The 16,781-nt window shown below is 40.4% G+C and overlaps 1 protein-coding gene across 4 annotated transcripts in view; it reads left to right on the top strand.

Annotated features, from left to right (window-relative positions):
* SH2B3 (SH2B adaptor protein 3) overlaps positions 1-16,781 on the top strand; it is a 337,860-nt gene that overhangs the window by 295,692 nt on the left and 25,387 nt on the right. For all 4 annotated transcript variants that reach the window (XM_056536396.1, XM_056536401.1, XM_056536407.1 and 1 more), the window contains one exon: positions 9,617-9,718. In XM_056536396.1, coding sequence (XP_056392371.1) covers positions 9,617-9,718 — 102 coding nt within the window. The remainder of the gene's footprint in view (positions 1-9,616; positions 9,719-16,781) is intronic.

Raw genomic sequence — 16,781 nt, 5'->3', positions numbered from 1 at the left:
CTGTATAGTTTAGGATCTAGAAGGTAAGGTAAAGAAATACAGCTCACCACGTCTCCAGTAGAAGTATCCAGAAGACTCTCCAGGTGCATGGGCCAGCACTTGACCGTTTAGTAGTGAGGGCGTAAGCTGAGGAGCAATGGGAAGATCCCAACATTTGATGTTTGATGGTTTGATGTTTCATTTCGGCACGCATTGAGTTAACTACTGTGAATGGGTGTGCCCGAGGCGAGATACACAGGTGTCTGCTCCTTCACAATTTGATTAGGAGGCAGTGCTATTACAGACTAGTATTGTTTATTTGTAACCTAAGGTTTGCTTTCTTTCTACCTTGATAAAGGCTATACGAAACGCGTCGGTTGGTTTTACTTACACTGCCTTTGTGATTTTACCTATGGATTAAATAAAGAAGTTTCTTTTATATTATACTCCATAGTGCTGGACTGTTTGTTGGGAATCTTCCCATTGCTCATAACTTCAGGATCTACTTTGATGAATTTTGCAACACCTTTCAAAGATACTCAAAACAGGTGTTTGGAAATCAGGACATTTTTAAGAGTTTTAATAAGGCACACATGAGTGATGCCGAGGTGGTGTGAGGAACAAGATGGATCACCGATTGTGAATTTCACTATAGGCCCTACCATCCGTAAAGTATGCTATTGCAAGTTCTATCTATAATGTATATTTAAAAAGTACATACGTCATAAAGGGAACTTTTAGACAAATTCTTGGAACAAACTTCCATTTATATGCATTTAGAAATAAAGTGATTCCTCAACTTACAATGGCCTCAACATACAATATTTTCAACATACAATGGTCTTTTCTGAACCACTGTAACTTGAAACAAGACTCAACATACAAAGCAACGGAGAGTCCAGATCTGTGAAACATGTCAATGTCTGAAAGAACTGACCAATAGGCATTTCACTGGTAAAACCCCTTTATTCCTAAAGTGCATGCACTGACTGGCTGTCTGGTATCACCCCCTACAGTACAGGGAGGTACAGGGATAGCTGCTCCAGGTGGTGGCAGCTCCATTTTACATTTTTTTGGGACATTGCATGTACTGTACAGGACCCTGAAGAAGCTCCTATCCTCTACATCGATAGTGATTACAGCTCCCAGCAGATCTTTCTTACTTTTATATGTAAGGATTTGCTTTATCTATATTAGTTATCTACTTATTTTTCTTTAATCCTACCTTTTTCCTATTTTTGGATGACATTTTTGGGGCTACCAGGTTTCCATAGAGTTATGGTCTCAACATACAATGGTTGTCCTGAAACCGATTAATATTTTAACTTGAGGGACCACTATTAAGAAGGTAACTGATGCCCTATTCCTTTGTTGAAGTCTATGGATGTGCGTTTTTTTTCCCCAACCATAATTATAGGCCCATGTGCTCCATTCACAATAAATAGCAGGGTTACTAATTTCCGCACATATAATGAATGGACTGTATACTTAACTGCACATACTGGCATTAGATAGTTTTAATAGCTTTCTTATTAGCACTAACAGGTTAAAACATGGAGACAATTTTGTACCAGTGTTTTCCTTTAAAAAGTCAGGCAATTCCCTCAGTGGGAGTATTAGTGGAACATATCCACTTCATTCTGTTAATTGGAAACATTAGCTTAGGGGCTGTTAGAGACATTTTTAATTTAAGAGGAGGCCCATCTAGATAAGCCACGGAGTGCAAGCAATAAGTTACAGAACTTTCCAGCTATAAAGGCGTTAAAGCTACCCATAGGGATTGTTGCTGGTTAAAGAATCAGAATCGAGCTTCTAGTTCAGCACACATTTTGGAATGAAGCACTGGTTTATGTGAAAAACACACACAGTTTGCGTAGGCCAGAATTTTCTGGAGACAGCAAAAGTTTCCTGTGGAAAGGATGAGACAGATTTAATATGTGCATCTGTGCCGGACGCTAGTTATAATGGCTTTTAGGGAGCTCACACAGAGTGGACTACAGCAAAGTCCAAATAATAGCGCTAAATCAAATTAGAGCTTTTTTTTGTGCTGTGCTAAGATTATTGTAAAGAAAACTAAACTAAACCAGTTTACTTTATTTACTATACGATTAACAAATGTTCTAACAATGTTCTTTTAGAACAGATGAGCAACTCTACATTAAAGGAGATGTCCGGTGCTCACTTTTCTTATTTTATCCGTTCCGGGCTGAAAAATAAAAGAACATTTTTTTCTCTTACCTGCCTAGGCTCCCCCGGTGCTTCAGTACAGGTGTTCGGTCCCCGGGCTGTATTCTTCTTACTTCCTGTTAGCCTGGCACGTCATACGGAGCTTCAACCTATCACCGGCCGCAGCGATGTCCCGCCTCGGCCAGTGATAGGCTGAAGCTCCGTGTGACGTGCCGGGCTAACAGGAAGTAAGAAGAATACAGCCCGGGACTGAACGCCTGTACCGGAGCTCCGGGGGAGCTTAGGCAGGCAAGAGAAAGCTTATTTTCTTTTTTTTTTTCAGCCTGGAACGGATACAATAAGAAAAGTGAGCACCGGACATCTCCTTTAAGGATCATATGGCTAAAGAGACTGGTAATACTTAACCTCAGTATTTTGTTATGCAGATGATGGACCAAAAAAGAACATGCAGCTTTCATGGCCCATCATTCATTTGAAGCATGGCTGTGAGTATGTACTCCGGTTCTCCTTCCACATGGCTCTCTATCGGTGTTTTGTATGGACTTCCTTCCATTAGAGCCATATTTATCTCTTTTGCAGGTTTGGTGTGTAAAGCTGTTTTGTTAATCCCTATCTATCACTATTCTCTCTGTACATGACTGACAGTTGTTTAGACTACATTTTATTTTTTTTATTGAGATTGAGTTTAATGGGGTGTGTGGTGAAGTGGCCTGGAAAATGTGTTTAATCCATTCCTAATGCAGATTGTTTTCAGAAACCACTTTTTTTTTTTTTTTTAACTACGAAAATATATTTAGTGAAACTATATTGTCTGCTTAATAAGGACAATATCCAAGTCTGTATTGAGTTTCTCTCATCCAGCTCTTGTCATATTAATCAAAAGGGCTTATACTTCCTAATAAGGACAAAAATGTGCATTGTAAGAGAAGCTTCTGCCTATTCTTGCCCTGCAGGATCGGAGCAAAGTATACAGAGACAGAGTAGATTGTCCACGTTCATATGCCTCGTAATAGATGTGCACATTACACCTGTACACGTTATTCTCATTTTCCATGTACAGTGGTCCCTCAAGTTACAATATTAATTGGTTCCGGGACGACCATTGTATGTTGAGACCAGAACTCTATGGAAACCTGGTAATTGGTTCTGAAGCCACCAAAATGTCATCCAAAAATAGGAAAAACTGAGAATTAAAGAAAAATAAGTAGATAACTAATATAGATAAAGCAAGTCCTTACATATAAAAGTAATAAAGATCTGCTGCCAGCTGTAAATCACTGTCTGTCAGCGTTTCCCAAGCAGGGAGTCTCCAGCTGTTGCAAAACTACAACTCCGGGCATGCTGGGAGTTGTAGTTTTGCAACCGCTGGGGGCACCCTGCTTGGGAAACGCCGGTCTATGTAGAGGACAGGAGCTTCTCCGAGTTCCTGTATAGTACAGGCAATGTCCTAAAAAAATAACATGGAGTCGCCCTCACCTGGTGTCCAAAGGAGCATTTAACCCTGGTACAGGTAAAGTGTACAGAACATGTAATACCTCCTGTACTGTAGGGTGCGCTACCAGACATCAGTCAGTGCATACGCTTCAGTAATACAGGTGTTTTACCAGTAAATTGCCCATTCTGATTGGTCGGTTCTTCCAGCCATTAACATGTTTCACAGATCTGGACTGTCCATAGCATTGTATGTTGAGTCTGGTTTCAAGTTACAATGGTCCAGAAAAGACCATTGTATGTTGAAACTATTGTATGTTGAGGCCATTGTAAGTTGAGGGATCACTGTACTTCTACACTTTCTCTCCAAACATGTTTCTCTCTTTTGATGTTGTCTTATTCTATTTTGTATTTAATTTGCCTCCATTTCTTATGGACCTCTGATCATTGCTGTGAGACCGCTTGCTCTACCACCAGTGTAGGGTTAATTAACCCCTTAAGGACCAAGGACGTACTGGTGCATCCTTGGTCCTGCTCCCGTGATATAACGCGGGGTTACACGGTAACCCCGTGTCATATCACGGCGGGCCCGGCGTCATAGTGAAGCCGGGACCCGCTGCTAATAGCGCGCAGCGCCGATCGCGGCGCCGCGCGCTATTAACCCTTTAGCCGCGTGCTCACAGCTGAGCCGCGCCGCTAAAACCGAAAGTGAAAGCTGCCGGTTAACTCAGTGGGCTGTTCGGGATAGCCGCAGCGAAATCGCGGCATCCCGAACAGCTTACAGGACAGCGGGAGGGCCCCTACCTGCCTCCTCGCTGTCCGATCGCCGAATGACTGCTCAGTGCCTGAGATCCAGTCATGAGCAGTCATGCGGCAGAATCTTCGATCACTGTTTTCCTATGAGAAACCAGTGATCAATGATAAAGATCAGTGTGTGCAGTGTTATAGGTCCCTATGGGAGCTATAACACTGCAAAAAAAAAAAGTGAATAAAAATCATTTAACCCCTCCCCTATTAAAAGTTTGAATCACCCCCCGTTTCCCATTAAAAAAAAACACAGTGTAAATAAAAATAAACATATATGGTATCACCGTGTGCGGAAATGTTCGAATTATAAAAATATATCATTAATTAAACCTCTCGGTCAGTGGCGTGCGCGCAAAAAAATTCCAAAGTCCAAAATAGTGCATTTTTGGCCACTTTTTATATAATTTAAAAATGAATAAGTCCTATCAATGCAAAAATAATACCGTTAAAAACTTCAGATCACGGCGCAAAAAATGAGCCCTCATACCGCCCTATACGCGGAAAAATAAAAAAGTTATAGGGGTCAGAAGATGACAATTTTAAACGTATTAATTTTCCTGCATGTAGTTATGATTATTTCCAGAAGTACGACAAAATCAAACCTATATAAGTAGGGTATCATTTTAATCGTATGGACCTACAGAATAAAGATAAGGTGTAATTTTTACCGAAAAATGTACTACGTAGAAACGGAAGCCCCCAAAATGTGTTTTGTGTTAAATTTTGTCGCACAATGATTTTTTTTTCCGTTTCACCATAGATTTTTGGGCAAAATGACTGATGTCATTACAAAGTAGAATTGGTGGCTCAAAAAATAAGCCATCATATGGATTTATAGGTGCAAAATTTAAAGAGTTATGATTTTTTAAAGGCAAGGAGCAAAAAACGAAAATGCAAAAACGGAAAAACCAAAATTTTCTATCGTTTTGTTTCTTCAGCTCCTATGCAGACTATGCATCTCCATAGTAACAAACAAAAAAATCTATATTGTGTAGTCCTGCAGTCTCAAATTGTTCCTCCACTTGTCCCCTACTTTTTGATAATGCAGCAGAAGACTAATTTATAGATTTTAGGCCCCAGGAAAAATGTGTAACAGGGCCCTTTGGCTACTATGTGCCATTTATAATACTGGTGTCTTCTTATGGGGCAGAGGTGGCTTGGGGCCCGGTAAAGTTGCTACCTCTGCACCCCCTATAGTTAGGCCCTGTAAGCAAGGTATAGGTAATGGACAAATACAAGGGGACATGGCAGGATAAGATTTTAGATCAATAGAAACAATGAAACCATTTTTAGTGAATGTGTACATAGGTTTTAAGTGGATTTCAATGGATTTTTTTTATCCACACAGAGATAAAGAGGTTTGTCCCACTGTTCTACAGGTAAAAAGTTGGGGTGATAGAAACGAAAATAGCATTAAAAAAATGCATGATGCAACTTACACCATAGATTACATTGTGACCAATGGTAACCAATAGAAAAACATCAAGCGTACCAAGATGATGCAATATTAGCTAATATTCTGTCACCAAATTCTATAAAAGTCACAGTATCTGTTGCTTGGCGAGTTTAGGGTGGGTTCACACTGCGTTACTAACTACGGGACCCGGATCCAACTGGGGGAAGTGAAAAACCAAATTTTTGCCCTGTATCCGGTTTTATGACCGGACTGAAAACCGCGGTATGCTGCTATGTGACTCTGGAGGGCTCATTCAAATGAATGAGAAGGGGTCTAGATTGGATACAGGAGCGCCCGGTTTTAAAGGGGTATTCCTGGAATTTTTTTTTATTGCACTATGCTACAGGGGCTGTAAAGTTAGTGTAGTTCACAATATAGTGTCTTTACCTGTGTGTAAAGGAATAAAAAGGCTTCAGAGGGAACCCGGCTCAACGGCGCTGAACGTCCACAACAGGTGAAGAATTAAAAGGATTTATTTGTCCAGAATGCAAAGCGTTTCGCTGCGCATGCGCAGCTTCATCATGATGCCTGATGGATAGGGGATAGGGGATAAGATGCTAGGGGTGGAGTACCCCTTTTAGGGTTAAAAATAGTTGAAAAACAGACCAAAAGCTATTTTTTTCCCCCCATTTTTTTCAGCAATTTTATTTACTTTCCTTTGCTTTAGGTCTGGGTTATTTTTTTGGGGGGGAGGGAGGGGGGGTATTATTCTAGAAACAGAAATTCCTGTAGCGCTGAGTTCACACAGCGTAAAATGTGCGCAGTGTGTGCCTGATAAACACGGTCTTAAATTAAACATATGTGCATGATCTGGTGGGTGCCAGGACCGCTTGGAAATGTTCCATCTCATAGACAAGTTCTTTCTTCTTTGAAGTCTCTATAATCTCTGCTGGGGTTATCCAGAAAATCTGCTTGTACTTTTCTTTATATTTGGAGGTAGTTGTTCTGTAGTATTAGTTTGTAGTAGTACTGAGGTATTGGTTATGTAGTTTTTTCTGTTGCTGTATCCAGTATTCTTGAGACCAAAGTGTTTTTTGTATTTGCAGTTCATAAGTTTACCTGTTCATGTACCAATGTGTCTTAAAGGGGTACTCCGGCGCTAAGACATATTATCCCCTATAAGATGCCTGACCGCGGGGGTCCCGCCGCTGGGGACCCCCGTGATCTTCCACGCCGCACCCCGTTAGCATCAGCCCCCCGAAGCGTACTCGCTCAGGGTCTGATTACTAGTGATCATCACTGCTCTGCCCCCGTGTGATTTCGCGCTCCGCCCCCTCAATGCAAGCCTACGGAGGTGGCGTTGGTCCAAAGTTGGCCCTTTGCACCAACTTTTTACTTTTACTCAAAAAGTCAATACTAAATAACTGATCTTAGTCCAGAGACAAAAATGTGTTGCAAAGTCTGTATGTGCTTCATTTGTATATATAAATATATAGCTTTGCCTTAAAATCTTGGTGGAGTAAAGCAAAAAGCACTTACCACTGACGTATAATTTATGTGCTTCCTGGCTGTCTCTGCGCTACTGTAGCATATACCGGTAACACATACAAGCTAAACACAGCTGTAGGAATTATGAAGATGGGGGTTCCTCTACCCCTCACAAGCACAGTAAGGTCAGGGTATAGGAGCAGGTTTTGTTTACATCTTAAATAACTATTAGATAATTTCACATAAACTGTGTACATTCAACTGTGCTACCTAACCAGGGGTCTAGGCATTTTTTCTTATATTTTTAGATTATTATTTCCTTGACTCGGTTTGATTAGTTTTGGTCTGAATTCATTTTGCCAAAACATTTAACAAAAGCTTGACTTTTTTTCTCTTTTATTTAGCGTTCACAGGCCAGCTTTTGCTAATGGAAAATCGGTCTTTTCCGTAATGGGACCAATACTAGGTGAAGAATCTTTAGACTAGTTGTGTTAATGGAAACCTATAACATTGAACATTTTGTTTAGTCTACCGGCATTATGTTTGTGTTAAAAGATTCAATATAACTTGTTGATAGAAATTCTTAATCTGACTTAAGAGTCCAATGATTGACAGTTTTCCATGTATGAACATGCATCCAAAGATATCTGACCATCACGGATTACTATGACTACCCAATGGATTGTAAGCCCATTATATGCAGGAATTTCAGTGTTTTAACACAACATGATATCAATCTGCTTAACTACTTCTGTTCCATAATATGATGCTGGTAGATCAGATTGTCTGTTCCTCTTCCTGCTGGCTGCAGCCCAGATGTGCTAGAAACTGTGCGCATTAGTAAAAGTATAAAATATGGCCCATTCCTGCATTTAACTTGACACAGAGATTCCTTATTGTGAAGACCCTCCCAAATGTAGTGGAAAATATCGGCTCACATGTTATCTGGGATCATGCTTTATGCTTGGGACATTTTTATATGAATGTACCGTAGTTTATAATATATGTCATTGTAGCACATCAGTACTTGCTGAACAGAGTATTATATTACAGCGGGCATTTAATAAATAGCCCAAAAAATCATAAAGGGGGATGTGTAGAAAAATAAAGCATTAATTGTGTAGGTGAAGTCATTTGGAGAAGGACCTGGTCCCTTTAAGGTGGTCATACACCTTAGATAGCCATCAGCAAACAGCTATTCCTCCTGACTCCACCACCCACAGGCTTTCTCTTTGCACCTTCAGGGTTGCTTAGTGCATGTATCCACTTGTATAACCCTAGAAGCATATTATACCAATGTCCTTATTTTAATAGGTCCATATAGGCCCATGAGGGATTTCATCTTGCCGCAAACTCCTATTAATTTCAATGGGTTTTGGAGCGCCCTGGTCACACAATGGAATTTCTGCTATGCAACTCAACACGGATCTGAATTCCAGATATAAGCACCAATTTCAGATCATTTCTGCTTGAGAAGGCAGATCATTAATCTACTAAGGAATTCAACAAGGCCATTTTTCTTGCTAAATTTCTTTAGTGTGAATGAGCCCTAACGGAGCAACGGTAGTCAATATAAGAAAATTATTTTATACCATTTTTTTTTAGCCATGCAAGTTACAATTCCAACACTGATTTTACTATTTAGTTGACTGATCCAAAATTACACTGTTAGGTGAGGTTTAGACTGGTTTCCGCTTGTAAAGTCTGGTGCAGCAGAATCCTATTTCTGTCAATGGGATTTAGCTGCACAGTACACACTATAGAATTTCAGTGGTGGAAGCTCTGCCACATAAATTCTATCCATGCAGAATACACTGTTATCTGCGGGGAAGGCAATGTCTGCGAGGTCCTAACTGATGCAGTTGGCGCAATTCACCCCCAGATTTTTAAGAATCCGCAATGTGAACCTAGCCTTAAAATCTAACATTTTTTGAGGTCTCTGAGGTCTACTTTAGGCTTCCAATGTATTTGACTGCAGCATTCAGCCAAATGTACATGGGAGCTTGATGGGAACCCCAAACACAAGCGTGAACCATGCCAAATGGAGATTCTAGCCTTAGCAATTAATAAATATTATGAATAAATATATAAACAAACAAACGTATTTCCAACGAAGTCTGGGAAAAAATGTATATCCTTATCAAAAAGTGATAAACCTATAGCTAACCTTTTTTTCATATTTTGATAAAAGTGACGCTTGAATGTTATGAACAACTTGTACTGGAGTTGACCTCCAACACACTATATTATTTTATTGTTCTTATGTCTGATGTCGCTTTTATCTTGGATACGGCTTTTCTAAAAACAGTAAATATATCTCCCTTGCAGTGTTCCAAACCAAAGTTACGGGTTCCATGCTGTGCAGTCCAGGAAATCAGAAAATGCACCCGCCTGGAGATGCCAGACAATGTTAACACATTTGTGCTAAAGGTACGTGCTGTTCAGAGAATCCTAATAAATAAACCTTGTTGTCCTCAGGAATAAAGTGTTTTGCAAACATTTATTTGCTTACAGGGCTGTAGATAACAATTAAAATGATTGCACATTTGACTGCAAAAAATTACATTTTTCTTTTAAATTTTACTTTTAGGAGTAAAAAGTGCATAAGGTATTTAAAAGGGGTTTCTCGGAGTGTTCGATAGATGGCCTACCACCATATAGGCCATCAATTGCTGATCAGTGGTGCATTGCACTTTACAGTGAATGGGACAGAAAGCCCTACACTGTTAATTGTATAGTGGTGGCACTGGGCAACTACAGCTTGGCTTAGCTTGGCAGTAGAAGTTGAGCTGCAGATACCCGGCACAACCATTATACAATGAGCAGTGCAAGGCTTCTAGCCCCTTTACTGTATAGACCCGCACTGCATCTCATTCATTTAAAAGCCCCAATCAGAGTCAGATGGTGACTCCGGCTTACAAATTTTTGCACCATATCAGGTTTTGTGGCCAGACTGAAAACCACGGCATACCACATATTCGATTACGGTGCAAAAAATGAGCGAATGTGAGTCACTATCTGACTCCGGTCGGCACATTTAACTGAATGAGATGCTGCACGGGTGCCAGGAATACAGCCACGGACGATTTTGAAATTACCCCGCCGGATTGTAGATGGACACTGATAGTGACTTAAATTGGGTTTACTCAATTTCGTGACTTGCCAGAGAATTATTATGGTGATTGCAGACAATGAGTTTTTAGGTTCAATGAATTGGATTTACCTTTTAAATCATTTGATGCAATTTGATTTAATTGAATCATATCATAATAACATCAACATTATCTTTGGTTGTCAGGCTAAATGCCTCCATTGTATATAGGTTGTCAGAAGATCGACAAATCCAGAAGGTCACACGTTGCATGCATTTAAGCCTCTTTGTGCAATTTCATATTTCACATCTTTTAGTTTTTTGATTTATCTGCTCTATGAGGGGTGGTGAGGCATGAGGGAAGTCATGCATATCATTGGTGTACAATCAATAAGTAAGCTCTGGGAAATTATGAAAATGACTTGTACTAATATGAATGCCCCCAAATGACTCCATGTTCTGGTTTTGTGCCAATGCTGAGATGTGACAGCTGACCACATTAAAGCTACAATTTTCAAGTTAGTTAATTATAGTTATGCCAAAAACAAACACAATTTCTTCTCAGACTGGTCATCTGAGTTATATTTGCTGTAGCTTAAAATGTAGCTATTGGCTATAAAGTGACAATCCAATGTATAATCTAAAACTGCATGTATGTTTTTATAATAAAAGTTCAAAAACTACTATGCAGGCAATACGCACATATATTCTGTATATAATTATATAATTTGGTTGTTTGCTGCCAAATTGAATGTCATGTTTTCTTAGCAGGTATAGTGGTTGGGGCATTAACATTGGGACTGCTCAATAACCAGAGTTAAAGGGATTGTCCAGCGAAAGAAACAACCTGTGTATGGTGTCAAAAAGTATAATAAAGCAACTTGCTAATATAATGTTAATAGCCACACTGCACAGATCTCTCCCTTGTCACTGTGACATCAAGTCATACTCTATCCCTTCTCCCCTCCTGTCTGGGAGAGGGGGGGGGGGAGAAGGGATAGTTACATAGTTAGTATGGTTGAAAAAAAGACATACGTCCATCAAGTTCAACCAGGGAATTGAAGGGAAGGGTGTAAGGGGATAAGGGGAAGGGATGTTGTTTTATAATTCTGCATAAGCATTAATGTTATTTTGTTCCAGGAATGTATCTAACCCTGTTTTAGAGCTATTAATTGTTCCTGCTGTGACCAGTTCCTGAGGTAGACTGTTCCATAAATTCACAGTTCATATGGTAAAGAAGGTGTGTCGCCCCTTTAGACTAAACATTTTCTTCTCCAGACCGAGGAAGTGCCCCCTCGTCCTTTGGGGGGGGGGGGTTACCTGGAACAGTTTTTCTCCATATTTTTTGTATGGGCCATTTATATACTTAGATTATGACTTGATGGAGAGGGAAAGACCAGTAATATGAAGGGGTAGCTCATATTACTGCTCATAAGATTTTAAGGTAGAAGGAAGCCTTTCTTAGTCACTGTAGTTTCAGTCAGAATATGCTTACTGCTGTCTTGTCTGAAAAAGACATCATGCTGCATTTAAATCTATTGAGCAGTTGTAATATGGGCTCCCCTTCTTTACATCAATGGTATGGTCCTCCACAAGCAGGAGTAAAGGGGGGAGCAGGGAAGGAGCTGTGCTTTCAGAAAATGTGGCAAATCATCAAGCCAGACAGTGCATCTAATATGGAGAGATCTGTGCAGTCTGGCTAACAACATTATATCAGTAAACTACTTTATTGTACTTTTTGACACCATACACAGGCTGTTTATTTCACTGGACCAGGGGGGTTGCTAGGTCTCCAAAGATCCAGGGCACGGGCTTGGCTAAGGGCAGAGCCACAAAAAGGAGGGGGACAAGGGGGCTGGGCCACTCAATGTTGCATGACCCTACAAAATTTTACTCCACGCAGCTCATGCTACTTCAAGTCAGGGAACACATGCGCCAATGAGGAGCATTGCAGCACGGATGTATTAGGTGAGGCTACTCTATGTTCTAAGCTGAGGTGGGGCTCAGGTGACATCAGCAGCAGGGAGTTCAAGTTTTTAACAGGTTCCCTACTTGGCGTATAGGACGTCCCTTGTGTAAAATATTTCAACTATAATAATCAAATATACCAATTCCAAGTAAGGGAAAAGCGCTAAAGAGGTTTTAACCATGTGAAACTACAACTCTCAGTATGATATAAGCAGTGGTGAGGGAATGCTGGGAGTAGTTGTTTCACTAAACATAACTGCAGCATGTACAAGTGACACAATCAGAGTTAATCACATGGGGTGTCTTCACTGAGTTAATCACAGGGGGAGTCTTCACTGAGTTAATCACAGGGGGCGTCTTCTCTGATCGGACGAGCTCACTTTTCCTTTTCTTCTCTATCCGGTCAAGACCATCATAATGACTTCTCCTGGCCACGACTTGTCTCCACAGAATCTGTCAGACAAACATTTTAGGCTGCTTTATCCAGCACAATGCTCACCTCTATATAAACCCCCCATTTGTATTTCCCCATAGTAATAGTGTCCACATATATAGTTGTAGGCCCCTCTGTGCCCCTGTATATAGTTATAGGCCCTCTCTATAATACAAAATATAACTCAGGATAAGTACTGGATAAGTTATGTATGTACACAGTGACCCCACCAGCAGAACAGTGAGTACAGCTCTGGAGTATAATACAGAATTTAACTCAGGATCAGTACAGAATAAGTAATGTAATGTATGTACACAGTGACTTCACCAGCAGAATAGTGAGTGCAGCTCTGGAGTATAATACAGGATGTAACACAGGATCAGTACATGATAAGTAATGTAATGTATGTACGCAGTGATCTCACCAGCAGAATAGTGAGTTCAGCTCTGGAGTATAATACAGGATATAACCCAGGATCAGTACAGGATCAGTAATGTAATGTATGTACACAGTGACTTCACCAGCAGAATAGTGAGTACAGCTCTGGAGTATAATACAGGATATAAATCAGGATCAGTACAGGATAAGTATTGTAATATATGTCCACAGTGACTCCACCAGCAGAATAGTGAGTACAGCTCTTGAGTATAATGCAGGATATAACCCAGGATCAGTACAGAATAAGTAATATAGGTACACAGTGACCCCACCAGCAGAATAGTGAGTACAGCTCTTGAGTATAATGCAGGATATAACTCAGGATCAGTACAAGATAAGTAATGTAATATATGTACACAGTGACCCCACCAACAGAATAGTGAGTACAGCTCTGGAGTATACCAAATGTTACTCCTGATCTTTCGTCACATCCTATAATTAATATAGTAACATCAGGTATACTACAGAGCTGCACTCGTTGTTCTGCTGGTGGGGTCACTGTATAAAATTACATTACTTACGATCCCCTGATCTTCCATGCTTATCGGAAATCTTGGCTTATGTTAATTTCTCTTGTGCATGTGAACGTGCCTATGCTTTAGCTAACTCTAATGATCATAGATTCCTTAGTAGATGGGACTTGTGGATACATAGCCCCCACTACTGTTAATTATTGAGGTTGCTATCACTACTCCTCGGTTTCCTTATCCCCCTTTCCTTCTCACTCCTTTCCCCTTACCCGGCTTTCTTTCTACTTCTCTATTTACACCACGCACGCACAATCCTTCTATTCCGTTAAAGGCTGCAGCCTTAGGGCCTAGACACCAGCCAGTTCTTCTCATGATGATATTCATGTTTTCGGTTTATACCCTATGCAACCAATACTGTTTTGTTCTGATGGTTTATTGTACGGAGTACTCTGTCGCCCTATAGACACGCCTGATGTAACGAATGTCAATTTGTTCTTATGTTGCTGTATATTTTGTACTATTCCAAATTGTCAGGAATAGAATTGTTCTCCTTGTGTTATATATTGAAAATTTAATAAAAATATAAAATTAAAAAAAAAAAAAAAAAATTACATTACTTACCGTGTACATGGGTTTACATTATAATGTATATACTGTATAACAGTATTTCCCAACTAGGGTACCTCCGGCTGTTGCAAAACTACAACTCCCAGCAAAATGACTGTCTAGGCATGCTGGGAGTTGTCGTTTTGCAACAGCTGGAGGCATCCTGTTTGGGAAATAATGCTGTGCCAGCAGAACAGGGACTACAGCCCTGGGAACTTACCAGACACACTCTCTTCTTTCCTGGGTGCTCTATCCGGGTGCTCTATATGTTCTTCAGCTCCACCCAAAGTCCTGGTCACATGATTGTGACATCACCAAAGGTCCTACACCTCGAGCATTTTGCAGTACAGAGCAGGTCCTAGATAGGCAGTCACTGCTATTGTGCTGTGTGACTGCCCAAACTGGACCTGCATGATGTAGGGAGGAGATTACAGCTGACATTCGGGGCACCTGGCTTTACATTCGGGGCCCGTGCCCTGAATGTTTTATCCTAGAGACGCCCCTGCATTGGACAACCCCTTTAACTTTTTGTATCATTTTTCTAAATGAATGGGGCTATCCAGGCAAAAAGAACAACTATGTCCAAAGCCTATAGCTTCTTAGAGGTCCAGCCTTATTCTACATAGGTCAAGGAACCAGACACTGAATTCCAGGAGTCAGTAAAGAAAAATCAAGATAATGCAAAAAGTCAGGCTGGCATACATTCCGTTGGTCAAGTGGGGGAAGAGTAGTAGTACATAGTAGAAGTAGTAGGGCAACAAAATGGTAAGGGTGGTGGACTAGAGGACAGAGTGGGAGCACATTATCTACAAATCTTTGTGTCCTCAGCAGGAAAGTAGATGAATGCTGTGAACAGTCTGACCGCTCATAGCCCAGCTGCAAGTATGCTATTACATCCTGGAGTTTGAAATCCCTAGTGCATAAAACACTATAGATGAGTGTTGGGGTCCTGCTATGACAGGATGTAATAATATAATAGTCTGAAAATAGAGGGTTTGGATCTAGCCTGCAGAATGCAAAATAATCTGAACAATCTGATTCATGTACAGTACTTATCATTCTCCTTCATTCTTCCCTATTTTCTCTTATAACGAACATTTGTGCTTAAACATTGATTTCATGTACTGTATATTACTGTATGCCCATGTTTGCATTGTGATCTCTATAGATAATATACAGAAAAATATCTGTTTATGCATACATATCTGGTTATTTTTGTCTGTGCTAGGGAGAAAAATGTGTGAAATGCCTGTACTAACAGTGTGGTTAGTTTGTTAAGGGGCATTCCTATCAAATAATGTTATATTCTATCCAAAGAATAGGGAATAGCGTGCTGATCGGTTAGGGCCCAACTGTGGGACAGCCAACAGACCATAGAATGGAGGAGAAATTTTCGTTAGCAACTAACGGCCATGTTCAGTTCATTGCAGAGCTCAGCACTGAAACCACCGATGATCTGTAGAAAATATCCCCATCTCCACATGGCATCCCTTATCTGCCTGATTGGAGATAACATGTAGACCAGTAGGGACTAACCACTGAAAAACAGAATTAAAATGTCCCCCTGAATGAACAGAATACACAGCATATTGCATGGCCAGTGCTCCATTTATTGTCTAAGGGGCTACTGACCATTAGCTGCCTTCTTTTTCACGTTTGTCTTACTTAATCTTTTGTGGTTTTAATGAACTACAAATAAAGGTTAGCCTTAAACTGTACAAACATTCTGGCTATTTACCTATCCCATGCATGTTTAAACTCCTTCACTGTATTTGCAGTGACCACTTCTGCAGGAAGGCTATTCCATGCATCCACTATTCTCTCAGTAAAGTAATACTTCCTCATATTACTTTTAAACCTTTGCCCCCCTAATTTAAAATTATGTCCTCTTGTGGTAGTTTTTCTTCTTTTAAATATGCTCTCCTCCTTTACAGTGTTGATTCCCTTTATGTATTTAAAAGTCTCTATCATATCCACTCTGTCTCTTCTTTCTTCCAAGCTATACATGTTAAGGTCCTTTAACCTTTCCTGGTAAGGTTTATCCTGCAATCCATGTACTAGTTTAGTAGCTCTTCTCTGAACTCTCTCTAGAGTATCTATATCCTTCTGGAGATACGGCCTCCAGTACTGCACGCAATACTCCAAGTGAGGTCTCACCAGTGTTCTGTACAGCGGCATGAGCACTTCTCTCTTTCTACTGCTTATACCTCTCCCTATACATCCAAGCATTCTGCTAGCATTTCCTGCTGCTCTATTACATTGTCTTCCTACCTTTAAGTCTTCTGAAATAATTACTCCTAAATCCCTTTCCTCAGATACTGAGGTCAGGACTGTGTCAAATATTCTATATTCTGCCTGAGGGTTTTTACGTCCCAGGTGCATTATCTTGCACTTGTCCACATTAAATTTCAGTTGCCAGAGTTCTGACCATTCTGACCATAGTTTTTCCATTTGGCGTATCCCTCCAGGAACATCAACCCTGTTACA

Source organism: Hyla sarda, chromosome 1 (genome assembly GCF_029499605.1).
Source record: "Hyla sarda isolate aHylSar1 chromosome 1, aHylSar1.hap1, whole genome shotgun sequence".
NCBI lineage: Eukaryota > Metazoa > Chordata > Amphibia > Anura > Hylidae > Hyla > Hyla sarda.
The sequence above is the reverse complement of the archived record's forward strand: the minus strand, read 5'-3'. Positions and strand labels throughout refer to the sequence as shown.